General features: G+C 40.8%; 1 protein-coding gene across 2 annotated transcripts; it reads right to left on the reverse strand.

The window, feature by feature from the left end:
* Nucleotides 1-734: 734 nt before the first annotated feature.
* On the reverse strand, nucleotides 735-27978 carry EXOG (exo/endonuclease G). Of its 2 annotated transcripts, XM_026496743.4 has the most exons (6): nucleotides 27776-27978; nucleotides 25810-25959; nucleotides 22416-22555; nucleotides 21051-21127; nucleotides 19129-19243; nucleotides 735-3191 (listed from the first exon to the last, which is right to left on the reverse strand). In XM_026496743.4, the coding sequence occupies exons 1-6, from the start codon at nucleotides 27936-27938 to the stop codon at nucleotides 2730-2732; spliced, it is 1107 nt and encodes a 368-aa protein (XP_026352528.2). In that variant the 5' UTR covers nucleotides 27939-27978; the 3' UTR covers nucleotides 735-2729. The 2 variants fall into 2 exon arrangements, with proteins under 2 accessions (XP_026352528.2, XP_057171974.1); XM_057315991.1 differs by lacking the exon at nucleotides 25810-25959 and having other exon boundaries at nucleotides 27776-27977.
* Between the last annotated feature and the right edge of the window lie 15 nt (nucleotides 27979-27993).

Genomic DNA, 27993 nt, shown 5'->3' on the forward strand with positions numbered 1-27993 from the left:
GCAGAACGGGCTGCTGATGTGAGTGACAATGACGTGCTGAGGCAGGGTCATTCCAAGAGTGGGGCTGCTCCAGGCTGAGCCCAGCCCTGAAGGGGTGCTCCTTCAAGATCACACTATGTCTCTCCTCTGGGTCCTTCAGAGGCCTGACGGAGGGGCAGAGGTTTTCAGTTGTTTGGTCAAGGTGCAAGGCAGCAATGCTAGCCTGTAGTAACAGGCTGGCACACCTGTCCGACCTTTGCTGCATATGCCATTGGTCAAATGTTCTCAATCCAGAGACCAAAGAGCCTGGAGTCTCAAATAAACATGTCACTGGGAGTGGGGAGAGCAGGGAATAACTCTCACCTACAGATAGGCTTCTGGCAGCAGAGCCCATGAAGATGGCTGCAGCCTTCCCCTTCGCCAAGATACTGAGCATCATTGGACAGAAGGCAGAGTCCCAGGCCCAGCCTGAGAATTAGGCTGGCTCCAAGGAAGGACCAAGTGGAGGCTAACTGGCTCAAGTGGGTAACGAGTTTATCTGATCAGGGGACAGACCCGTGCTGGGGAGTGGCCTAGGGATCTCCTGCATCCGAGTCCAAATAATCAGCAGTCCTACCGGGGGAGGCTGAAGTGATCTGATCCTGGGGAAAATTCTAAGTTCTACCGAGTATTTACATTTGTTTGTTCTGGAGGAACTCTTACTGGAAGTGTTCAGACAAGTCAAGCATCACTCCTATAGACCAACACAACTTCTCCATGTGAAAATGAAGACTGGGAGACTGCGTCTTTTATTATAAGCACGGATCTCTATTTTTCACAATGACCAGGTAGCACTTTTCATACTAAAAACCTAAGGCACTTCAATGTACTGATCTAAAAATCAAGATTCTCCACCATCTAGGTACAGGGGCAGGAGTGAGAAGAGCAAGGGAAGTAAGTCCAAGGCTAAAGAAAATTCAGGCCAGAATAGGGCATGGAGCCAGACGTGGGGGAAAGGAGATGGGGGCTCACCTCTAGAGACGCACGCCAAGCACCCAGGACTTCTCCCACAGAGCCGCCCCCTCAGGCTCTGGGAGAAACACCGCACCGGGAGGCCCCACCATCACCTTTCCAACAAGGAGAGAAAGTAACAGATTTTTTGGTCACAGTGACATTTTGGCTCTTTATCCCCGAGAAGAGAAGGACTGGCATAAGCTAATGGCAAACAGTGTGATAAAACAGACTGGTATCAATCAGGCTACTGTGTTCTGACCCCCCAACTTCTTTCCTTTTTATCTAAACAAAGGAGCAGAACAAGGTCAATCATTATCATCTTACCTTTATCTTAAAGCCTTGGCATTTCTGTTAGAAACGAACACACAAAACACCACAAAAACTGTTCTTGTAAAATACCACTTGGAAAGACGGCAGAGCTAGGATACGTTTATACAAGTTTTGGGGCCCTATTTTAAGGTATTTCACTGCCTATACTTATGGTGGCCCCTGAAAGGATTCCACGTAAACCCAAATCTAGAAATCTGGCTCAAAAAACAGCCGGTCTCCCTTAGAGATAATCAGAATTGTCTTTGAGTCTTTGGCCCAAAGCACCACCTGCCCTGTGCTACCCAGGTAGGCAAGCAGACCCAAGGGAAGCAAACCATGAGCTGGTGAATCTGTGGACACAGACCCTTCTTAGGTCCCTTAACCTCTGGAACAAACTGCTCACCTAGAAAGCAAAGAACACAGCAATCTGGCACCATCTGGTCACTGAAAGAACTACATCCCTGGAGGCAAGTAAGGCCTCTGATAAAACCCACAAAGCAATGCCCTCTAGCTTTCCAACACCTGTGATTATTTCTTCCCAAAGAGCTAAGGAGGGTTCAAGTCAGAGGACTTGAGTCGATGGCAGACAAGAAACCAGACCCCTCTTAGCAAGCGGGGCCCAGAATCACCGATTCCCAGTGTATACATTTCTAAGTCAAAAGCCTGTGTCAGGATTATTCCAATCTACATCATTCTTTCTTCTCGGCCCCACACGCCTCCTGCCTCCTACCTCTGTGCGTTACTTCTTTGGAAAGGTGAACCCTAGACAAAATACTTAAGCTTCCTAAGGCTTAATGTCCTCATGTGTAAAATGAGGACAGTGATATTCACCTGGGAGAGTCGCTGTACGATAATACATGCAAAGCATTGAGCTTCGTACACAGAACATACTAGGTGAGCGGAAAATGTAGCTGAGGGCTTCTTAGGACAGAAGTGGAGGACCAGCAGGTCTGTCAGAGAAGGAGCAAGAAACGAATACATAACCCAGTAATACGTGTGGACAGGATAGCACACAGAGGATATCGAAAAGCCACCTCCAAGACCAACTTGGGTCCTAGAGAAAGAAAACATACAACACGGGGCTCCAAGAAAGCTGACCAGATACATCGAAGATAGTGCATGATTCAGGGGCACGAAAACAAAATGCCTTCAGGCACAAACGTCCAGAGACAAAAACAGCATCCTCTGGCGGTGAGAGTCCTCTGTGAACACGACATAAGCTCAGCTCAGCATCAAATCTGTAGGTCTTACAGTTCCCTCAATAATCAGTTCCCGTGTCAAATAAAAACTTGACAGAATTTCTTAGATCTTTCATCTTTTGGGAAGAAATTTAGTCCGAAATTTAGCACTTCATCATTTCTTTAAAGCAAAGCCACTAAAATACATTCGCCTGAAGAGGACACACCTGCTTCATTACAGATGTTGTCACACATCTTCTGAGATAAAAACTAAGATGGCTTTCTCTCCAGGATTCCTGACTGCTCCTTAGCTTTGAGTTCTTCTAGCTTCTTCTTATAGCGGTTCATGAAGTAATCATCTGGTTCAATCCCTGCATTCTTCAAATTTTCCATGACCTTTTCCAGTCTGAGTACTGAACGGGCTCCCTCAATCTTTCTTGTGCTCAGGTACAGAGTGAATTCCTGGAAATCCAGAAGCTTACAGGTGTCCACAGAGCAAATATTCCTGATACCATTAGTTCTATCCAAATGAGGAAAAAACACCAGTCCTGATAACTTCTCCAGGTCCTGAAGGCTCACTTGGAATTCACTTAACTGGGGTTGGAAGCCAATGGCTTCATTGGGCACCACGAAGGCCCCCAGTGCCAGCGGTTCAGTAGACACTGGGCTTCTGCGAGCCAGGATCACCTTATAAAGGTGCGAGGGGACGGCCACATTGTCCTCACCAATCACCTAAAAACAAAGCAGCCATGTTAGCAATGCTGATACTAGCAGTCCCCAAATTTCCCTGAAAAGATTTTCAACACATTTCTGCAAAGGTATTTATAAGCTACCCCATCGATGAATTTAAATTCAACTGCCAAAGGTAATAATAAACCAAAATACAGGTTCACAGAGAAGATGAGCATCCAACAGGTAGATTCTGATCACATTCTTTAAAATAATGCCACCCCAAAGAGTAGAGGTCACATCCTCTGCTGTTTGTAGGGCAAAGGGCAAAAAATGCCCTGGATTTTTAACAGGAAAGAAAGGCTATGATTTCTCTCTTCCTCACATAATCAGAACTTCTGGTGCTCTAAACATTCAAAGGTCAAAACTGCCAGCCTGGTAACTCCCAGCTCGAGAAATAAAAATATGGCCTTAGTTTATCAAATTCACTAGGGAGCTAAACAAATAGCTCTCAGAAAAGCGGCCAGACATACTACATTGGTATTACTAGCTCCAGTTTCACCTAGACTGTGGCTCATTTTTGAAATTAAATTAACTAAATGTAGATGCTGCTTGCTCTGATTTTGCACACTCTTGGGCCTATTACCAAACACAGAACTTCTGAATATGTCCTCAAACCAAACATTCTGGAAAGGTATCCACACAACAGAAAAGCCAGGCTCAGGCCAGCAAACAACCTGCTGGCCTGTGTAGGTCAGCTCTAATAATGAAATAACATTATTATGGAACCTTTTCAAATTTCCTTCCAATTGGCTTAAAAGCCGTATCTGTTTTCTGAAAAAGGAAAAATGAACATCCATTTCCTTAATGGTCTCCAATAAAATGATACAACCCAACTACAGTATGCATATGTACTACTACCCCTCCCGAGCTCTGCCTTGCTCCAAGTGGTTATTTGCTCCTGATCAAACCTGCCTGCTGCTGGAGGCCGTGCTGGGAGCCCAGAGAAGGCAGAGGGATGAGAGCTACAAGGATTCTTTCCTGCTTTTCCCCGGCTTCTACCTACATGGCACACAGCCTAAGAATGCCATGGCTATCTGCTGTCTGGCACGCATGGAGGTTCCACTGCCAAGACCAACTGCAGGGCTGCAGGGAAGCCCCATCTACAGAACTGATTTCTGTAACTATTATCTCTCAAGTTAGTGAAAGTGGCTGGTCAGGGCTTACTTGAGAGTAAAGCTTATGGAAGTACACAATGTATAAGCACAAAACCCTATAGCCCTCCAACAAGTCATCTACGCAGCTGGGAAAATGAACGTATTCTTCAAGGCAATAAACACTGAAGGTGAACTCTACGGAGATCCATAATTAGCCCACAGATCACCAACAGATGTTAATTCAACAATGCAACTCAGAGGGGCTGTAGCTGGCACTGCTGGAAACATAGAAAGGAGCAAGCTTTACACTGAATGCCCTAGTGTCTGTACTCAAGAAGCTTCCCACCTAGAGGAGGAGTCAACCCCCACTGCTTTCACAGGAGGCAGAATGCAGTCAGATGCCAATACAGAACACAAGACAGCACTAGGGAAGCGAGGGACCGGAACTGAGGGCACAGCTGCAGCTGAGCCATAGTTCACAAGGGGGTAGAAGTTTAAACGGGTTTCCAGGGTTAGCTGGAGAGCCAACAGTTAAGCAAATCCTTGATGCCATCTGGTGGACATCCTCCATCACTGCAGCACAGCCTCAGACTCCAAGTATGAGGAGCCTTCTAGACCATTCACTTGATTGTTTTCTCTCCTCGTGGACTCTTTGTCTACAAATAAAAAATTTCAAGAGTAACTAATTGATCATGCCCATCTGCTGTCAACCAGGGCTTCTAATCAGAGTCCTTAAACTCCAGCCAAAAGTAAAGAAATTTGACATTTTAAGATTTATAAAAATAAATAATTTCTATTAGGTTTTCAAAAGCCCACACAATAGCTAGAGGACATCCATTACTACTTTTAAGAATCCTCACGAACACAAAAATTCCTACTAAGAACCACAAAGTAGGATTATTTCATCCATGACCTTCTCACAATATTTCAACAAGGAGGAGCAAAATACTATCCCTAAAAATAAAGAGAAAAATGAAAACGCAGCCACTATCTTCTCTGATTCAGTCTGCTTTGTTCTTTTAGGAAGTAAACAACTGTAACCTGTTTAAAATACAAACCAGCAACATTTGGAAATTCAGAAAATCCACTTTTTTCTCGAATTTAAGACTTAAAAAAAAATTCTAATTTTCAAGCTGTCTTCTTTGCAGACAACTCAACCTACTTAATAAAATTCTCCCAATTCTGGGAAAATTAGAAGTCTTTCTTAAAATGTTTCTAGAAACTGCTAGGGACTGGAACCCTAGAAACCTGGTCAAGTCCTAGCGTTGCCAGGCTTTGCCACGAGCCTGCAAGTCTTGTCCACTGACACCTTCTTTCTTCATTCATTAAATAGGTAATAACTACCTTCATGCTACCTATTTCACAAAACAGTTATGAAGATACAAAGCCACCTTAGTTTAAAAAAGAAGTTTTAAAATCTGCAAGACCTATGCAAAAAACAATTTTTGTAGTAGATGTCATTCAAAAGATAGAATGTAACTGCATTTGGTACAAAAGATGGTTCTGCTGAGGGACAGTGGGGAACATGGGATCAAGCATGATTAGACCAGTTAAAAGTGGACAACAGGGTTTCAAGAGGAAGCAGGATGGACACAAATGACACCCTCAACAAAAGACGGGAGCTGAACATGAACCAAGTCTTCAGCATCAGTAAATCAGCAACAATCCTTGTCATAGAAGATGTAGATGTAAAAGTACTCTACAGAGGAAATCCTCACCGCTATTAAATTACCAAAAAGCACGGAACTCTTGTCAAGATTGTAACAAAAACTGGAAATCAACTGGGTGTAAATAGTAAACAAGATATATAGAAGAGCCATAAAGCTGGCACTCACTCACCACCGAAAGTTAGTTTTTGTATCTGCTGTCCTGAGGTTTCCTTCCGTCCAAGAGACAGAAATGACAATTTGCTCTCCCCCGCCCCAGCTCCACACACACAGAACTGGGCCTTCGTGCTGACTCAGTGCCAGAAGAGCCTGGCAACAATGATATTCAGGCTAGGTCTGCCATTTGTCAGGTCATATACATATAGCAACTGTGACGTAAATAAAATTAAGCAGCAGCACCAGGAAAATATATGTACCTGCTAGAATCAGATGGATATATTTGGTTACACTACCCGGGTAAGACAAAAAAAAAAAATCCAAAAATAAAATTGTCGGACACCTCAAGAGACCAATCCCTTAAAAAGTCAAGCCAATCAAGTGAAAGAAACCATGACAGTGTGATAAATAGGGACTCCATACCTGAGAAGACAGAGGAACAAGGGAAAAAGGGAGTCAGAACATGTGGGAAACTCGACAGGCAGGTGGCCAGCCCTTGCGTTGCATGTCAGGCCTCTAGAGGAGCTGTGCAGCAGCCGAGACCCAGGGAGACTGGGCTGCTCACACTGGGCGCCTGCTCTGGGTAAGGAGCCTAGAGCCTGACTGCCAAGTCGCAGTACAACAAGCACCACCTCCCCAGACTGTCGATTCTACCTGGAGATGAACGGTGGGAGTAAGGAGACACTCAGCCAGTAAAATCATTAATTTTTCAATTAAAACAGATACGGAAATGAACAAAAGCTCTGCCTAAAGAGAAAACAGGAGATTTAAAAAAAAAAAAAATTACTCCCAGATCACTTCAGGTGATGCCTCAAGATTCCTGGAGGCATGTTTTTAATTTCCTCCCCCTCTAGGAACTAGTTCGGAATTAGCTGGGAAAGTAATGCTGTAGAATGAAAACACACAGACTGTTAAGTACTTCTAACATTACCACCATCACCACCACCACCACCACCACCGAGTTGAAAAATTTGAAGCTCACTTTCTTGTCAGGTCAATTATAATGTTCAGGCCAGAATCTTCAGGTATGTTTCACTTGTCTGGAATCAATCTCTTCTTGAAACAGGCACATCAGAGAAAGCACATGGATGACCTCAGCTATAATAAAGGGGGTGATTCTGATTAGAGCTGTCAGATGACTCACTTCTGATAAAATCACTGCTACTAATCTTCCCCTGGGCTCACATTCACTCAAGTCCTATGATGCTGTGATCCTTTCCTGCATAGTCTAACAGACATTTCTCCCTAGCTATAAAGGATCCTCCTCTTGGCCCATTTTCTGTTCTTATTTTTGCATGCTAGCAGATATCACTTGCAACTGCTCTCCATCCTCACCATCTTCTACCTCCTGGCCTTAAGCTACTGCATGGGAAGAGCACACCAACCCCTTTACTGTAGACTCTTGAGAGCTTCGAAGAACAATGCTATAGATTGACTGGCGGTTCTCACACAAGTAGACAGACCCATGTTTGGATCTCCCCTTTGACCATGACTAGCTACATGACTTGGACTTGACCCCTTTAAACCTCAATTTCCTTGCCTCTAAAAGAAGATAACCACTACTTCCTTGTAAAAACTGCTTGTGAGAACTGAATGAGACGGCATGTCTGAAACTGCTTATATATCGGATGGTGGATACAGCCCTCAATTAACACCGGTTCATTTGCTTCACCTTCTCCACAGTACGCACATACATGTTTCATTGCCCAGAAAAACTAAATAAACACCCTTGTTTTTAATAGCTATATTCTCCTAAAATCAGGTTCAGAATATAGTTGTAAACAAGCAATAAATATTAAATGGCTAGATCTGAGTAAACAAAACACTTCCCAGGCATTCTGAATTGCCATACATAATTGCAAGACATTCCCTTGGAAACAGGAATTCATGATTCAAATACTTATTCCTTGAGAGGAACAGAATGGTCTCTAGAGCTGGGTAATGCTGTGTCCCCTTTCTCAGCATCACTAAAGGACATGGTTTCATTCACGACTGTTTTATTATGAATTGCTAGAGAACAGCCTGAATGTTTCTGAGCTGGGCATTTAAGGTTTCGGCCACCCAGCCCCAACCTTTCCTTTTATTTTTGTCTCCCTCCCTGTATGGGGCTCTAACCCAACTGTCTGAGGAACTTACTGTTTTTCAGCACATATCCTACCTTTTTCTATCTCTTCCCCCTGCTGGCTTCACCTCCTGTGTCTGTTTTCCTTAACCAAATTTTCCCAAGTTTACGTGTATGTATATGTGTGTACGTATATGTATAAAACATTTGGCCCAACTAAATTCTTGAAATGGCAAGCTGAAACAGTTTTTCCAATTTAATTTACCAAAGCATCATATTTTGCTTTCATGTTAACACTACAGATTTTTAACTTTAAAATTCCACCTGAAATCATTTGATCTGAAAAAATAATGTCACATCTAACAAAAGCTCCATTACTACAGAGAAGCTGTTGGTGAAAAATAAAAATATAAAAAGTAAATCACTTTGATACAATTCTAAAAAAAAAATAAAAAACAACATCCCCCTCTAGGGAGATACATTCCTATCAACATTCAGCTCTGCATACACACACACATAACACACACACACAGGTAAGTGCTTTCTTTATGACCAGGGTCTATACATCTCAAAAAAAAACCCCACAAAGGAACAATGAAGATGGAGAAAAAAGGCTTTCCCAACGGTGAGCCACTAAAGGCAATAGAATTTGTATACTATGTTCTTTGGGGCTCTCTCCACCCACTCTAAAAGGCTAAAAATAAATGTGGTGAACACACATGACAAGCCAACAGCAGACCGAGCACTCAAGAATCAACTTGTCATCCAGATCCTGGTTTCTAAATACCAAACCCCATTAAAAGAAACCAGGGCTCCTTGGAGAAATGGCTGATCCCAGAGTCTGGCCAAGATGAGCCTGGAATATCACGTTACGCCAGAAAGTAGAAGCGCTGAGAACACAATGAGGATGTGTCAAAGCACACAGGAGACAGCCTGAAGGGGCTCCCACTGGCCAAACTGAAGACACTTTGAGCATCAAAACGAATACACAGCAGACTGATTAAAACTAACTGAACAAAACAAGAGTCCATCAGTTCATATTGATATAAGAATAGTAAGGAAAAGCTCTTTCTTATAGTAGAGTGTCAATTACTAAAAGCAGAGGAAATAAGAGTTAGAAAATCATTACTCGGCAACAATCATAGTAATAACTGATTCAGGGTAGAATCTTCAGTGACTGCTAAAACTAGCAGGTGACAATCTGAAGAGGAAAAGGGGAAATGATAACTTAGCAGTGAAGAAATCTCGAGGATGCCACCTTTATCAAGTGATCTAAGTTAATACCACCAGTAGTAACAGGACAACCTGACAGCCTATGCACGCCGATGGGATGCACCGAGGGGCACACAAGCTCACCTCTGGGGTGTTCTGCCAGAAACATAACTGAATCTAATCAGAGGAAACAAGAGACAAACCCAAGTTGAAGAACATACTACAAAACAACTGGCCTATATTCATCAACACTGTCAACATCATTAAAGACAAAAAGGCGGAGACTGTGATTAAAGAAGACTAAAGAGACATGACAGCTAAATGCAATGCATGATTCTGGACTTCATTCCAAATGTGGGGGAAAAAACTGCATGTAGAACATTACTGGAGCAACTGGCAAAATGTGAATATGGACTGTACTCCGGATAATATCCTTATATGCTGAATTTCATGAACTTGACAACTATATGGTGGTTATGTGAGAGAATGGAGTATTCAGGAGGGGAAAGGGACAAGATATCTACAATGAACGCTGGAATGGTTGAGAAAGTACTGAGAACGAGATGTCTGCCTAGAGAAGAGGGGGCAAGTGCTGCAGAATGCTAACAACCAATCCAGTCTAGGTGAAACATGTTAGGGGGTTCTTTATTCTTACAAACTTTCTACACATTTGAAATTATTTCAAAGTAAAATGTTAAAAAGTATCAACTCACTTTGCCAAGGATGTGGAAAAAACTAACGAATAAAGATTCGTTACCAAAGGAGGTTTCCAGTTCAGGATGGCAACCTGGGCCCAGGCTTCTGCTCCTCTCTCCCCCTAATTTAAAAAATAACATATATACACAAAAGGGCAGCAAACAGGTCTGACACAGAATCGACTCATATAAGTGCAGAGAATGGCAGAGACAAGCATTAGTGGACTAAGAAGTGCCACGAATTTCTGGAAGATGGAGGAGCTGACACGTTAGATAAAACAAAGAGGAAGGAGTCAAAGCGTGGATTTTCACAGCCCCTTACACTCCAGTAAATAAAGGGTGTCAAAATCAAGGTGTGAGACTGACCAATCCATCTACAGAATTATTGTGCAACCAACAAAAGCAGCAGGCCATTATCTTGCCTCCGGGATGAAGCTAGAAAAATATTCTCTAGAGGGATGATTCTCAAACCTTACAGTGTAGGTAAAATTGCCCAGGAGAGTCGGTCACACCTGCAGATTCCTAAGTCCCACTGCCAGGGTTTTAGGACATTTTCAGACAAGCAAGTTTACCATCCAATGACTCCTCCAGAAAGAATCTGAGGATGTACTCCAACCAAACAAAACAAACAAGGAATCCAAGAAGGGGGAAGGGGAGCCCAAAATAAAAGGGACCTAAGCCAGGAGTGTACTGAAAAGAAAGACAGATGTGTAGCTGACTTAAAACCACAACCATTGGAGGTTGCCAATGGTCAGTTCATTATTCCCTCAACATTCCACTCATCGTTCCCTCCTTGAAACACTTTTGTCACTTGGCTTCTGGGACACCGCTCTCTCCAGATTTTTCTCCTCCCTCAAAAATTGTTCGTTTTGTCTCCTTTGCTGGATCCTCCTCTTCTTGACCTCCAAATGTCTGAGGCCCCCAGGGTTCAGACCACGGACCTGCTCTCTCCAGTCTATGCTCACTTACATGATCCCGTCATAGCTTTAAATACCACCTGGTGTGCTGACCACTCCCAAGCAGATCGCCACTTCAACCTCTACTCTCTGACAACCAAACTCACACCCTGCCCTGGACATCAAATAATCTCCCATTCCCATAGCCAAAAGCACCCCAGATTTCCAACCTCCACATCTGCTCTCTGGTCTTCATGATCTCACACTGGAAGCCAAGTGTTATCCTCCTTCCCTCTTAGTCTACAATTTACCCCATTACAAAGTACCATCAGTTCTACTGCAAGGTATATCCTAAATCAGACCATTCTGCACCATTTCTACCACCACCCCCCTAGTCAAGCCACTATTACTTTCTCATTTAGACTGCTCCATCAGCCTCTTAAGTGGTCCAGCTATTCTTCTATTCCTCACATAGAGCAGCCAGACTGGGCTTTACAAATCTAAACCAGACTGTACCACTATCCTGATCAAACAGCGTTACGGCTCCCTGAATACGATCTGGACTTCTCCCCATTGCCTCCCTCTAACTGTCCTCCTTCTCTTTGGTGCTCTCTCTGCTCTGGTCACACTGGCATTCTTGTGGCTCCTTGAATACGCCAAGCTGATCCTACCCCCGTGTCTTTGCACTTGCTGGAAAACTCCTCATAGAGGTTACTCCCTCACTTCACTTAGGTTTCTGCTCAGTCTCACTTCCCCTTAGCAGCCTATCCTGCCTTTCTTTTCCACCCACCCCTCCCGTTTTCTTTTTCTAATAAGGCGTTTTGTGTATTGTGCGTCTCCTCCACTATAACCTGAGCTCCATATAACATACAGCCTTGTTTACTGTTATCAGAAATGCCTAGAACAGGGCCAGGTACACAGGAGGAGCTTAATAAATATTTGCTGAATAAAAAGAAGGAAAGAAGGGAGGGTGGAAAAGAAGAGATGGAAGGGAGGAAACAAACGGTTCATATTAGAACAGAAGTCAGAGGGCTCCAAGAATGATGTCTTCAAGAAGAAACTGATTTACCTTTTTAAAAAATAGTATGATAGTAAGGTTAAATGGTCTGAAATAGAAAGTGAAAGCATATTACTACATTTTTTAAAGTTGCAATTATAATACCCTGCTGTCTTTACTTTCCACTTCTCAGATTTTTGTTGTTTGTGTTAACACTTATTTCTCCAGTGGCGCAGACCTAATACAGGATTGTATCTACTGCTTTACGGATCCAAATGTTCTATTTAAACATTCTTAATACTATACATACTGCTTTTATATTTTCAATAGAGTCAGAATTATAAAACTCAAAGACCAACAAGGGCTAGACAGGAAATTTAAGTGGCTGAAATGGGCCAGGTGAAGACTATGATGAATGGAAGAACACGGGCTCCACCAAAGGAGAAAGCTGCTACTCTCCGCTAGTGAATGCAGCTATGGCAATATGTGCCAAGGGTTTGAGTCATCTGTTTTTAAGAGAAGCTAATATCTGGACTTTTATGTGAAACTTCCCAATTATGAAAAATCACCAACTAATTCAAAAACAACATACTGTGCGAACCAAGGCAAATCATCTACGGGCTAGATGTGCCACAGGAGGCCTCTGTCTTAGGTATCTGCTACAGGGAAAGTTCCGACCAAACTGTAGCTAGCAAACACATATGTCAATGCTATAAACCTCGACAGTACATACGTGACAGATCAAGAAGTAAAGGTTTAAGTATATTTTATAAAGTTTATGACATAAAGTTTACCAATAGGAGAACAAAAACTAACATGAATGACAGATAATGGAACAATGTGTGAAGTGAACTAAAGAAATTTCATGTGAAAGCATAACAGAGATTGTTTAAAATGGGTAAATCAAAATTAAGAAATACAGTTTAGCACCCATTATTCTCAAGAGAGAGATAACCAAGCAGAAGAACTAGGAAACTGGACAATGGGACTGGGACCAGGAGCTGACTATCCCTCTCATACCTTATACTATTTGAATTTCATTACAATGTCATATACTTTAAGGTTTAACATTTTCATTACTACGCACGTAGAGTTCCATAACAAAAAAATTTTTAAAGTTTAAATTCAAGGCTCATTAAAAGACTGGCAATTAGGGAGCCTGGGTGGCTCAGTCAGTTAAGTGTCTGCCTTTGGCCCAGGTCATGATCCCAGGATTCTGGGATCGAGTCCCCTGTCGGGCTCCCTGCTCAGCAGGGAGTCTGCTTCTCCCTCTCCCACTGCCCCTCTCTGCTTCTCGTGCACAGGCTTTCTTGCTCTCTCATGCTCTCTCAAATAAAATCTTAAAAAAAAAAAAAAAAAAAAAGACTGGCAATTAAAGGGGCACCTGGGCGGCTCAGTCAGTTAAGCATCCAACTCTTCATTTCAGCTCATGATCTCAGGGTCCCGAGATCAAGCCCCGTATGGGGCTCTATGCTCAGTGCAGAGTCTGCTTATCCCTCTACCTCTGCTCCTCCCTCTACTCACATGCTCTCTCTTTCTCAAATAAATAAAATCTTTAAAAAAAAAAATAAAAAGACTGGCAATTATGGCTTCAATGCCATGGTGGTGGGGGGGAACAAAAGCATCAAGATTAAACTATGTTTAATATACGTATCTAACTTCATAACTTTTTTTAAAGATTTTATTTTTTTTTTATTTTCTTAAAGAGTTTATGTATTTATTTGACAGAGAGAGACACAGCCAGCGAGAGAGGGAACACAGGCAGAGGGAGTGGGAGGGGAAGAAGCAGGCTCCCAGAAGAGGAGCCTGATGTGGGGCTCGATCCCAGAACGCCGGGATCACGCCCTGAGCCGAAGGCAGACGCTTAACGGCTGAGCCACCCAAGCGCCCCTTAAGATTTTTATTTATTTGACAGACAGAGAGAGTACAAGCAGGGGGAACTGCAGGTAGAGGGAGAGGGAGAAGCAGACTCCACACTGAGCAGGGAGCCTGATGTGGGGTTCGATCCTGATATCATGACCTGAGCCGAAGGCAGACGCTTAACCAACTGAGCCACCCAGCCACCCCTAACTTCACAACTTCTAACATAATATGGAATTAATGAAGAATAGATTCAAAGGCTTTAAAATTAATAGAAAGGCATCTGTTCTCTAAGGTTCTGTGGAAGAGAAAGGGGGAAAAAAAAAGAATCTAAGAAACTCTTCCTTACTAAAAACTTTACTAATTTCAGTACCCTGCCCCATGCTTTGATAAAAGAACACATGTCAAATTAATAACCTGGGGTGCCTGGGTGGCTCAGTCACTTAAGCATTTGCCTTCAGCCCAGGTCATGATCTCCAGGTCCTGGGATGGAGCCCCATGTCAAGATCCCTGCTCAACGCGGAGTCTGCTTCTCTCTCTCTCTCTCTCTCTGCCCCTCCTCCCTGCTCATTCTCATTCTCTAATAAATAAACAAAAGCTTTAAAAAAAATAACCTTTTATAATTTAGTCCAAATGCACTGTACCTTTCAGATATTATTTGAAATTCTTGATATGACTATGGACATGTCCTGATTTCAGTACAAATGAAGTTTCCTTTTCTGTTCTTTTGGTATTACTCATTTCTGATGCTTTTGAGAATGAGAAAACCAAAAATGTATACTTTCTCTGTCATGATTTCTGGACTCCAGACAGACTGACACCAACAGAAATGGAGGCAGAGAAAGTCACTGGAGGCCTCTGCCTACACTGGAGGTGTTCAGAGCTTCAGCAAAATCTGAGTAGAAATTATTAAGAAAGAGAATGCAGGGGCGCCTGGGTAGCGCAGTCGTTAAGTGTCTGCCTTCGGCTCAGGGCGTGATCCCGGCGTTCTGGGATCGAGCCCCACATCGGACTCCTCCGCTATGAGCCTGCTTCTTCCTCCCTCACTCCCCCTGCTTGTGTTCCCTCTCTCGCTGGCTGTCTCTCTGTCACATAAATAAATAAAATCTTAAAAAAAAAAAAAAAAAAAAGAGAATGCATAACAGTTGTTGACTCAAAGAAATCAGGACAGATGACTTGCAGATGTGAAATCCAGGAAAGAAAGGGAGAAAGTAATCGAGAGTGTAGTTTAAGGCATGTCATTTATGATTAATTCTGTATACATTCCTCCTTCCATATGACAGGCACTGGAAGATTTGCTGGACTAAAGACTTACCAGTGAGCATTCACAGGTCCTATGAAGTAATATGAACATGGGAAACTGACAATACGGGTTCAGAGGCCCAGAACTTGAAAATAAAGACCTAAGACCAATAAGGCTTTCACATAAAAACCAAAAAACATGATTATTATTCAGAGTCTACTCTTCAGGAAGCTGATCTTGACTGCTCTCCCACATTTCATCACCATGACACTAATTCCAGTGAGGAGAGCTGACAGGTCTCTTTTGAAACTCTCTTTAAGGCTTGAATAGCAGTCACTGATAAGCTATTTAGGAGAAGCAAGGTAAGTCTTCTTAGTGGTTAGTTTTATATATTCCAGTGTAATTAAGAATTCTGATATAGAGAAGATATACTAAAATATATGTACATATGTATCACTCTCAATTAATTTCAAATACAGAATTTACAAGATTTGCACAAAGAATATCTGTGTGCTCTTCACAGATTCAACTGTTTTTTTGCCCAATTTGCTTTATTATTCCTTCTCCCTCCATATTTTTCTTTTCCCTAAACCCTTTGTGTTTTTGTTTGTTGGTTGGTTGTTTTTGCGAGTAAATTGAGTTTTATTAAGTGAAGATACAGAAAAAGCTCTCAAGAGTGCAAGGGGTCCCGACAGGGTTGCCTTCCCCTAAACCCTTTGAAAATAAGTCATAGACACATCCTTCAGGATGTATTTCCTAAGAGCAAAGACATCCGCTTATATAATCATGGTATGGTTATCAAAATCAGGAAATTTAACACTGATAACATATAATGATCTAACCTACAGACCTCAAATGTTGCCAACTGTCCCAATAATGTCCTTTTTAGTAACATTTCTATTCTGACCTAGGATCTGACCTGAGATCACATAATGCATTTTGTTTTCCGGACTCGTTAGTCTCCATTAATCTGGAATAATTTCTCACCGTTGTCTTTTATGACGCTAACATGTCTGAAGAGTACAAGGCAGCTGTTTTACAGAATGACCCTCGGTGGGTTTTGCCTGTTATTTCTGCATGGTGAGATTCACTGCTATGCTTTTTAGCAGAAATATCACAGAAGTGATCCTGTATTCTTCTCAGTGCATCACACCAGGAAATACAGTTTATCAGTAATCCCATTACTGACAATATGAACGTTGATCACTTGGTTAAGGGAAAGTTTCTCCACTGTACAGTTACCATTTCTTGCTTTGTTACTAATTTGTGAAGAGACTCTTTTTAACTACATAAACTTCCTCTTTTCATAAAACTTTCACTCACTAGATTTAGCATCCACTGGTGATTCTTGTCTGAATCACTTATTACCATGATGGTTGCAAAATGATTTTTCTAATTCTTTCATTCTTATAATGTATTAGTTGACATTCTACAGTAAGCAGAAGTTGTTCCTTACACTCATGTATTAACTTATGTGTCAGAAGTAAGGATTCTTATACAACTCAGTGGGTCTATAGTCCATTATACTTTGATATCAAACAGCCCCACGGTAAGGTGGAACTCCTGCAAGCTGATGTCTACATCTTTCTGACACGTCCCCATCATTTCGTACTTTCCCTGCACCAGCCCTGGAATCAGCCACTTCCCCGCGTGCCACATTCTTCCACTCGGAAATGGTTTTTTAGAAACAAGATCTGGTCTCAAGGTATGCTCACTGTTAACTGTGAATCACTGCTTCCAGGCCCGTTCAGCAGAAAGAGCTGGCAGATACATAATATTCTGTGTAAGTTATATTTTTTAAAAATTATACCAGTTTAAGAAAAGCAATATACTTTCCACTACAGCATTTGGCCAACACATATTTAAGAGAAATAGCCACCCCAAAAAAACTGTTAGTGAAATGCTCTTAATTACTGGTTAATTTTTCCTTTGAAACTTTGTTTAATTTTTCGTCTACTACACAGTAAGCTAGTCATATAAATCTTTCAATTTTATGAAAACAAAGCACACAAAAAACGAACTTGATCACTTAAGATTTTAAAAGTCAGTCAGGAAAATCTCTTTTCCAATGTAAGAGTAAAGCGGATTTAACAAAGCTCAAGAATAATTAATATTTAAAAAATAAGAGAACATAAGGAGCTTTAAGCCATTTTTTTCTTCTAATATAACAAAAAATACTAAAATTAAATTAGCGAATTGATCAGAGGAGAGAAATTAATCTACTTAAAATACTAACTCCTTTGCCACCTCCCGTAAGAACTCCTAGAATACTCTGAGGGTGTAAGCACCTGGCTGCTTACACGTCACTATGCATCTGATCCAGACAGGCTGATAAAAAGCAAGTCAAGCGGGACAGAACATACCCTAAAGTTTTTTTGGTTTTTTTTCCCTTAATCTGTTTCTCAGCTCATTTAATTTTACCACAGACTCTCCTAGTAATCATATATCCTAACCATTACTTATTAAATATCTGCTTTATTCCTAGAACTGAACTAGGTGTTCCCTCCAAATACATCGCTTTGACCTACAGGAAAGTCCTTCAATCCCTTTTACTTACTCTATCACGTCTTCCCCACTCCATCAGTTCCCCACCCTGTACAGATCTCATGACATCACTGTATTAATTCAGCTACCCTCCAGATGCAATCCTCAATCTTTCACATCAACATCAGATGTGTAAGCCCTCACACCACTAATTATACTCTTCTAGTTTAACCTCTTTCCTTCAGTCTATAAAGTTCTTAAACAACTTACATGAAAAAAAAAAACCTTCATCTTTTTAAAAAAACTCAAGCATCTAAAAGAAAAGCTGCTCTTCCCACTTTTCCACTCACTGCCATCTAAATGTGATCCTGAACTTTTCCCTCTTCCTCAGCCAGAAAGTGAATTCGTGGTTATGCTTTCCTATATTCCTCTATCATCCTCACTCTAGCTGCCTGAGTTGGGCCCTGTGTCTTTTCTCATATGGACCACAGCAGTAATGTCCCATTCACCTCCTCATCTCTGACTTCTCTTTCAAACACTCCTTCCTCACCTACCTCTCTGCACGGTGCTCAGAATACTCTTTTTTTTTTTTTTTTTTTTTTTAAAGATTTTATTTATTTATTCGACAGGATAGAGACAGCCAGCGAGAGAGGGAACACAAGCAGGGGGAGCGGGAGAGGAAGAAGCAGGCTCATAGCAGAGGAGCCTGATGTGGGGCTCGATCCCATAACGCCAGGATCACGCCCTGAGCCGAAGGCAGACGCTTAACCGCTGTGCCACCCAGGCGCCCCATCAGAATACTCTTAATAAAACCCCTAACAAATCACATTTCCCATGCTTAAAACAAACCTATGACTTCTCACTGTCCAAAAAGCAAAATGCAAGCCTTCATGGATACAAAGCCCTCTACCATCTGGCCCCTGTCCTGTTGTTGTAGAAATCCTCATTCCCTGTGAGCCATCCATACTCTTTTGTACCCTAAGCTCCAATATCTTCAATGACACCTGAATTCCAGAACTATCTTGTCAATCCCAAATGTTCTGTGCTTACACTGCTCCAGCTTTTGGAATTCCCATGCTCCCCTCCTGACTCGGTTTACTCATTTTCCTCCCATTCTTAAAAATTTTAATTCCAGTATAGTTAACATACAGTGTTACATTAGTTTCAGGTGTACAATATAGTGATTCACCGACTCAGTTTACTCTTACTCATCTGTCAAGATCTAGCTCAAAAATCACTTCCTCTATTAAGTCTTCCCAAGCCACACCAAAAGAGCTGGTCAGTGCTCTTGCTATACCCCTTCATCTACGTATTCATCTCTGGCACACCATATCAGACTTTTATGTGATTAACTGATAACACGTCTGTCTCCCTTTTTGTTTTTTGTTTTTGTCTCCCTTTCTAAACTGTGAGCTCCTTAAAATCAGTGGTTGCTTTTTAATCCATCATTACATCCCCTGTGCCTATCATTCCAACAGGTATTCAATAAATAAAATTAAAAAGTAGAATACATTATGAAATTATAATCTCATACAAATAACATAAGCCTGAATGTTAAAACATGTCCCTACCTGATAACTAACTGTTTTCTTTCCATCACTTCCAGTCTGAGGTAAGGTCAACGGTCCAGATACTATCCAAACATCTTCAAACCTCTCCGTCAGTTCTCGACAGTACATTTCCATTCTGAAAAACAAAGCAAAAAAAGGTGTGATATTCACACAGACATAAATATAGAAAAGAAGCAAACCATATCAAATCCCTAGGAAAGATACCAGGAATGCTGAATTTGACAAATGAATGTGAACAAGCAAATATTGCACAAAACACTAAGGATATAAACCATTATCTTTCCAGTTCTTCGCTGCACAAGAAAACTTAAAAATTATATGCACTCACAACTACTTACATTTTCCTGTGTGTGCACTGAGTGTACATTTTAGAACTGAAATTTTTTTTTGTCTTCTCCCTTATCTTTCTATGTTGTAGTTCTCAATCTTTTCTGAAGAGTTATGTATGATTTCAACAAACTGATACACCTTATTTATTTAACCATTCCTACCGTGAGGCAACTGGGTTTATCCTAACATTTCTTATATAATGCAACATTCCTTAGGATAAATTTCAAGGGCCAGAATTACTTTACTGAATATGTATTTTAATAACACCTGATTATATGTAAAAGTAATATTTTAATGGTATTGTACCAATTTACTCTATAAACTCCAAAATACAACACCACAGTTTCACAGCAATCTTTACAACACTGGGATTTATCAATTAAAAATGGTTTTACTAATTTACTAGATAAAAATGGCAAGTAGGTTTAATATGCACTTTCTTATACTACAGTTGGAGAGATTTATGAGAGATAACAATGCATGTCATCATCCCTCAGCTTCCCTATCTAAAAAGTAAAATCAGCAGTATTATACCTCACAACATATATGCCTAATTATCAGATAAATTATCCTCCCAAAAATATATCCCTTGGGAAAGGAAAATGTTAAATGGTACATGACCAGCCAAAATAAAAAGGCAACTCCATAAGACAAATATCCCAGATCTTCAACAAATATTCTGCGAGGCTAAAAAACAAAAAACATACCAAAAAAAAGGAAACCTACAGATTAAAAGAGCATTAAGAGAACATATCTATATGTTGACCTTGTTTAAATTCTGATTCAAACCAATCAACCAGAAATAAAAAATTAAGGACAATCAGAGAAATCTGAACACTAATTGTAGAACTGGCAATAAGGAATTACTGTATAATTTTTTAGCGGCAATAATCTTGCTCTGCTTCAGTTTTTTAAAAAATCCTTACCTTCTAAAAATACGTTAAAACTTTATAAATAAAACAATATACCTGTCACCTGCTTAAAATAATGAGTGGGGGAAGGGAGGGTATGTAGACAAAACAAATATGGAGCTACAATTACTCTCCTAATTATTTTGAAACATAAAGTTCTGTTTGAGGAAAATGCAATAGCCTGAAACCACCTCAATCAGTGCTAGTTTTAGATGCTTAAAGAGATCCCCTGACAAAACTGGTTAGAAGTATCAAAAATGTGCAAAAAGCCTAGATGATTTTATTGTTAGGGTCTATCAAAAACTAGTTATGTTTAATTGTACCAAAACTTTTTTTAAAAAGCTCAGCAACTCTTGAAATACAAGAAGAAAAAAATAGAGTGTCCTCTGCACATACTCAAAAATCTCTTACTACCTCAGTAATAATACTTTGAGTAGTTTCTTCCAAAACTTGACTTCTGACCAGTGGCAAATATGATCAAGAGCTGGCTGTTCTGAAGTCTGTACTCCCACAGACTACTGTACTCCTGGCATACAGCGAAGACAACTCGTCCTTAGTACTTACCTTCAGTAGTGCTAGCTTCTGCTGAACAAAGAGAAACAGTTGATGGGTGCACAGTACATTCTCCTGGCACATCATTCATCTCCCACAGAACCACATTTTAAAACTCTCACCCCTCACCTGTTCCAATATCCAGCATTATTATCAAAATTCTGAGGTACAATATTAGAAAGGTAAAAGGTTTCAGCCATGGCTTTCTGTGAAAAGAAATAAAAATAGTAACTTGCAATGAAATGCCTTCCCCTTTGAGATTTTACAAAGAGACACTGAAAGCCAGCTCCGTTACCTTGAGGCAATTACAGTGACTACTCGTTTAATAAATGAAAGCCATAGCTATTTCAGGTCAGAAAGCTCAATAATGATTATTCGTAATAGGGGTATAACAAAATAAGTAGTTTGGTGTGCTAGCTTTCTTTGTACTTCCTAAAATCCAAACCAGTAATGTAGACTCTAAGAGCGAAGTTTCCAATATAAAGCTAAAGGATAAATTCTGGTGTTCAGCCTCTGCAAAGAGTTTCTCCATAAAGGTCAACTTTCAGTAATTACAACACAAACATACTAGTTCAAAAGTGGCAGAGAAGAATTCCTTGTTCCTCTGAATTTCTGGCCACTAGGTGTTCGTTCGTTTCACACTGCTGAAAGGCTGCCATTATTTCCTTCCACTGACTTGTATTAACCACGAAAGCCGTCAATAACCTTCTCTTCAAGTAGTGGTTCTCAACCTTGAATGCACAATGGAGTAACCCAGGGAGCTTAAAAAATATTGGTGCCTGGGTTCCACCCCTACAGTTTCTGATTTAATTGCTCTGGATCTGGGCATTAGGATTTTTCAAAACATCCCTAGATATTTATGAGTATCTAAGGTTAAAAACCACTATCTTAATGACAATAATCACCAACAGTTGATGCAGTAAGTGTCATAAAAGACATTTCTCTCCTTTTTTTGGCAGAGAACTAATCCTAAAGTAAAGGAGACTAGAAAGACATGACTACTAAGTATAATATGTAATTCATGACTGTACACTGGGTCAAAAAAAGCTGTAAAGAACACAACTGTGACAATTTGGCAAATCTGAGTATGAACTGTATGTTAGAAATCACTGTACAAATATTCAAAAATACATATACACACACTTCTTGGTATGATACAAATGTTTCTGCCGTACTCTCAACTTTTCTACAGATCTGAAATTTTTCAAAATAAAAATAAATAAATAAATAAATAAATAAATAAATAAATAATCAGCTCCTGAGAGCTCTCCAGTTCTCTTTTACATAGCATTTAGTTTTACTTCTTCAACCTGTTTAAGAACATTTCACTATCTGAGCAAACAAAGGAATTATAGTCAGGAAGGAAAATATAAAATAAGAATACAGAAATTCTCAAATGTTAAGGTTTGGCTCCTATTATTTTTTAATGCCTAAGTCCCATGGTATACATACTGCCAGCCCTGTATTCCCATCCCTCCCAAAAAATATGCCTACAGATGAGAATTTGTTATCTCCTGCTGGAGCCATGTGTCCTCGTGACCACCCACTCCCAATGTAGTCTTCATTGAAAGCACTGAAGGTTGGAGGGATGTTGGGATCAGGCTTGAATTTACAATGTTTTCTGTCAGCATCACCTGAAGAAAAACATACAAAATGGTACGTTATTAGTGGACAAATTTCCCTCAAGATTCTCTAAGCAAGGCAAGCTGTTTGCTGCTGGCTAGTATCTCTCTGAGCAGCTAGTACTTAGTGATTGTTTGCATGTCTCAAGTTCCTGGGATAGTTCAGATACCTCATCTGAATTTAGCAAGGACTAGTCTAGGAAAGAATGCTTTTCATACAGTGTAGCTATCTCATATACTTCTGTTTCTAGCCTTTGAAATTAAAGGCAAAAAATCCCCCAGATAGCATTTAAGTAAAAACAATGACCAAATAGCAGAACTATATAAAAAGTTTACATACTAAATAAACTCTTGCTTTCTAAAAAGACCCTCATGTATCATATTTTATGCAACTGTATTTGGTAAGTTTATATGTAGTGAAATAATGGATATATATAGACACGAAACAATTTGTTCTGGGCAGCCACAGCCTAGGGGAGGGGGAGAGTGTCTCTGATATCTTGCTTGCTGCCTCTCAAGCCATGACAAAACAAATATTCAGGTTATGAGCTCAATCCAAAAATTACTGAACAAAATATCTGTGTACCACAGGGAGAGAAAAAAAAATCTCAATTTTATTTATATTCTCACACCTCCAGGATAGTTTGCCACAGTGGACATCAGCAAACCCTAAGACCACATTTCTCATTGTCATTAGGCCAGATCTTGTTAAATTACAAAAATAATAGGGATAAATGGAACAGACTCAGACTGCTACTCAATAAAGTTTAAAATGGAGACCAATGAAGTTACTGATTACAGTGTCATTTCATTCAGCCAGAAAAATTTTAAATGATCAGATCCCAAGACTCAGAATAAATTATGATACTGAGCTTTTTAGAACCACTTCATAAAGAAAAAAATAACAGAAGAAATTATTAGTAAGCTTCTCTTACGTGTCATCACCACTGGAATCACTTCCTTACAAGCCTGGTTATCTTTGCCTGGTGCTCACCGCCCTTGAAAATTCATCTGTGGGAATTTCCAAAGGCCTAGAATGAAGATACCTTCCTTGAGATGGATGTAAATTTGTTTCTGTCAGGGTACCTGGAAGCACTGCCAGTGAAGAACTGTGTTAAACCAAGATCAGGGCTTCAGGACTTGATCTATACAGGCTCCATGGCTTCCGGCTATACGTCTGCATGATAGCCAGTCTGTGGCCTCCACTTCCCTGGAACAAACTTTTTATTTTCCTTTTGACCCTTTCCTACTCAGTGTCAAGAAAACCTTCTGTATAGTCCCCTAAGGTGAGCAGGCAGGTTAGTTCTGGCTCCCCCATCCTCCCTGGGGTTCCAGGCTAATGGAAGGGGTGCACCCTGGGGTTCCAGGCTAATGTGGGGAGGGTCTCCTATAAGACAATCTACCCTGGGTGAGCCCTAGGTCTCACCTTCAGTCTCCCTCACCCTACAAAGGTGCAGAATCAAAAGCAATGTGGCTTTGGTTTACCAGGACTGCCCTTACCTCTCTGGATTCTGGCTTTCCCCCAGATATTGGCTTGCCAATTCACCACTATCATGCTGACTTTTTTTTAAGTGATTTTTTTTTTACATATTTCCTATTGTTTTTAGCAGACAGTCAGTCTGCTAATAACATTTCCTTTTTTTTAGCAGAGAGTCAGTCTGAGTAATCTAGTCTGTCATTACTGAAAACAGAAGACTAAAATCAAGTAAATCACAAGTATACTGCTTCCTGTTTTCAAATATTATTTTACCTCCTCAAATTACACATTATGATGTGAAATGCAGTATTTTTCTTATATGCCTCTGAAAATGGTAATTTAATAGCAGGATAAAATTAGTAAAGACGAAATTCCTTACATCTTGGGAAAAGTTTTATATTTAAAGGAAATTCATTAGGCTTGAAACTAAATCAAGTGAGTTTCTCTTGATGTAAGTTTACAATCAATTCTCAACTGCTATGAAAAAGTTTCCAAATACATCAGTCTCCTTCTGGTAGCAAGCAAAGTCCAAGGCTCCTGCTATTCTGCTGGTTGGTTTGACTCTAGAAAGGCATACACTCATTTAAACATCAGCATTTTAATATACATAAACAGAGTATGTACTGTAAAGCAAAGGAGAAATAATGTGTGGGCCTTACAGCAAATTAAAAGGCAAATAAATAAATAAGACAACTATGACAAAAGGTAATACCTTAACACATAAAGAACTCCCACAAATCAATTCAAAAAACAATATCCCAACTGAAAATGGTAAAAATAACTCACAAAGAATAATTCACAAAATATTTACTTTCACTGGTAACCAATAGATGGAAATAAAATCAGCTATTAAATTAGTAATGCTCATTATGAGTGAAAGACAGGACAAGTAGTTAACAGTGGATAGTGTAAACTAGAATAATCTACATGGAAACCAATTTAATATTAAATATCAAGGTCTGGTCATTTTAATTACAAGAATCCACCAAGACATAAAAAAAACATAAAAAAAAAACATGAACAGACTTACATGCCTGCCTACCTCTCCAGTCTCTCCTTTCACATGTTCTCCCTTGCTCCGGCCACTCTGGCCTTCTTTTAGTTCCCTAAAGGAACAAAACTCTTCACATTGGGGCCTTCAGAGATGCAGCTGTGCTTTTCTTTCTGTCTGGAATGCTCCTGTCCACAGTCCATGGACCACCCAACTCCTCTGCCTAGGCAACAGCATCTACCCTCCAAGCCATTTTCTTGGAGAAGCCTTCCTAATCAAAATCAGGTTCTCCTATATCATTGCTCATCATATTCTTCACTGTTCCTTATTTATACTAATCCAACTTGCAATCACTTGTCCTTCAGAACAGTTATTACCAATAATAATTATACATTCATGATTGTTTGATAGGTCAAATCCCCCCCCCCCCCATGTTAACTCAAAGTGCAAAGAACGAGAGACTATCTGCTCTGGTCCCAAGGCTCAGCACAGTGCCAGACATGTGATAGGCACTTTAAAATTATTTGTGGAGATAATGAACAAATAGTGCTACTTGTAGCAATATTTAGGACAGAGCCTCCAACTCATATGTCAAGATACTGATCCTCTCAGCTCCTTAGAAAGCTGGGAAGGGTCTGGAGCTCCTTGGTTACCAGGCAGGTCCATTCATCTAAGTACACCATACAGACATCATCATTATCTAAATGTGCTGGAATGTGAAAAAGGTTGAATCAATAATCCCCCTTGTTCTAAATTTGTAAACACCTTTCACCAATGCCTTTACTTCTAACCACCTACCCATTATCTTGCTTTTGGATATATGTTCAAGAACCCATCTAGGCACCCGCTTTGACTGATCATAAGACAAGGCATGATTAGTGTAATGCCTAGTCTCTGTTCCAGTTAAAGGGACTCCAAATTGTTCCAAGAGAGCCTTTTCTGCAGAACCTAAAAATGAAAAGGGGGAGAAGGGGACAAAAATAACAAATAATTAGTAACTTTTACTAGGAACAAAAAATGATAAGGCAGAGGGGTGAGACTTACAAAGAACTGACTCAAAAGGCTAATCTACCAGATCTCATTTTGCAATTATTTCCAACGCAGAGAAAAGAGACAGTAGGCTTTGCCTATAATCAGTTTTAACAAACAAGATAAACTGCAGCTATCTCATTAACTTTTAAATAAGGACCTGATCTTACTGGTCTATCACATCAAATGTCCAAATCTCTGCCCCATAAAGTACCGTGTATACAAAAGCAGCAAAGGAAAAACAAGTCATTCCTAGTCACTGATATGATTTAATGGGAAAAAGCCTACTTCTTCATTACATTAAAAGAGTTAGTGTGGGGACAAAAACACAGCCTTTTATAAACATTTTAAAAGACTATCATCCATCATTCTGGAACTGAGGCAAAGACGTGCGCTGCAGCGACACAGTGATAATACTGGTCTTACTCTTCCTACTCGGAGAAACCAAGCACACATTTAACACGGAGTCAGTTTCAAAATAACCCTCTCTTGATGCCTTCTCCAGCTCTTCAACCTACCCAACTAGTTCTCCTGCTGAATGCCAAGTATCAGAAGGAGCAAGTTAAATCAGCATGGCAGGGAAAGTGTAAAAAATGAGCATAAACTCCAGGCCTGCATGGCTCAGTTGGTTGAGCGTCTGCCTTCAGCTCAGGTCATGATCCCAGGGTCCTAGGATCGAGCCCCTCATCGGGGTCCTTGCTCAGTGGGAAGTCTACTTCTCCCTATGCCCCTCTCTCCCTACCCCCTACTCGTTCTCTCTTTCTCTCTCTCTCGCAAAAATAAATAAAATCTTTTTTAAAAAATGAGCATGAGCTCATTTTCATTGTTAAATATAAGGTACCCCTAGTAGCTTGAGAAGTTATATGCTTTGCAGAAGGGCTAGCAGGTGTGAAAATTAATAAAGGGAAACCTCAGGAAAGTGGACTCTGCTGCAAGAAGGGGAAGCTGGAAGGGGGAGCCATTCCACTCTCTGTCAATTACAGGAAAGCTGTCAATTACAGACCCTGACAGAAGAACTAGCAAGAGAAAGAATCAACTACAGGCCCCCAACAGGGAAAGACAGTGCAACTTCTACAAGAAGCTGACTACCCCTGGACTTTGCAAAACAACCCCTCCTAACTTCCTCCGTCCTCTCCATAAAGTTCCTCTCCTTTGGTTGCTGGACTTGCCTATGGTTTTGCCATCGCTTGCTTGTCCTGGATTGTTAATTCCCTACTCTTCCGAAATAAGCCCACTTTTTTGCTGATAAAATAACCTGACAGATTCGTTTTTAGGGTTAATGCGGTACTCTTCATTTGAACGAAGGCAAAATGAGGACAATTAACTAATATGCTAAAACTAGGTGTTAATTTATTCATTCTTCCACACTTAACTGTCAATTATGTACCAGGTACTGGACTGTGTATATGGTGAAGAACAAAACATAGTCCGAGCTGTTACGGAGCTAACGACCTAATGGAGATTACAGACATTAAAAACATACATGTGATAAATAACTTCGGGGGTAGACGACGAGAAAATGAAGATGGAAAAGTAAGCGAAAGAGGCAGGCGAGGCGCCAGGTGGAGCGGGGAGGCCAGGAGGGACGAGTAGAAAGGATGAAAACCCAGGACCGCCGGGCTCGGGGCGGCAAAGGGAGAAAAGTCGCGCGGACCGAGAATTAGAATTCACGCCGGAGGTAGGCATCCGGCCCGAAACCTGGGCCAGGGAAGGAAGAGCAGGCCTACGGACTTACCGTCGGTCTCCCTCACCGCCAACGCTGCCTCAGCGCCCTGACTCCGGAGCAACTTCATGGCCGTGAACCCGCCTCCGGCGGCGCCCACCACAGCTCCCGCCACAAAGACACTCAGAAAGCGCCCGGAGCCTCTGAGGCGGGAAGCAAAACTTTTGGCAGCCATCTTAGCCGAAGCACCTGCCTTTTGCAGTCGCGCGTGCGCACACCGGCTCTGACGC

The sequence above is a fragment of the Ursus arctos genome, unplaced genomic scaffold (assembly GCF_023065955.2).
Source record: "Ursus arctos isolate Adak ecotype North America unplaced genomic scaffold, UrsArc2.0 scaffold_20, whole genome shotgun sequence".
Lineage (NCBI taxonomy): Eukaryota > Metazoa > Chordata > Mammalia > Carnivora > Ursidae > Ursus > Ursus arctos.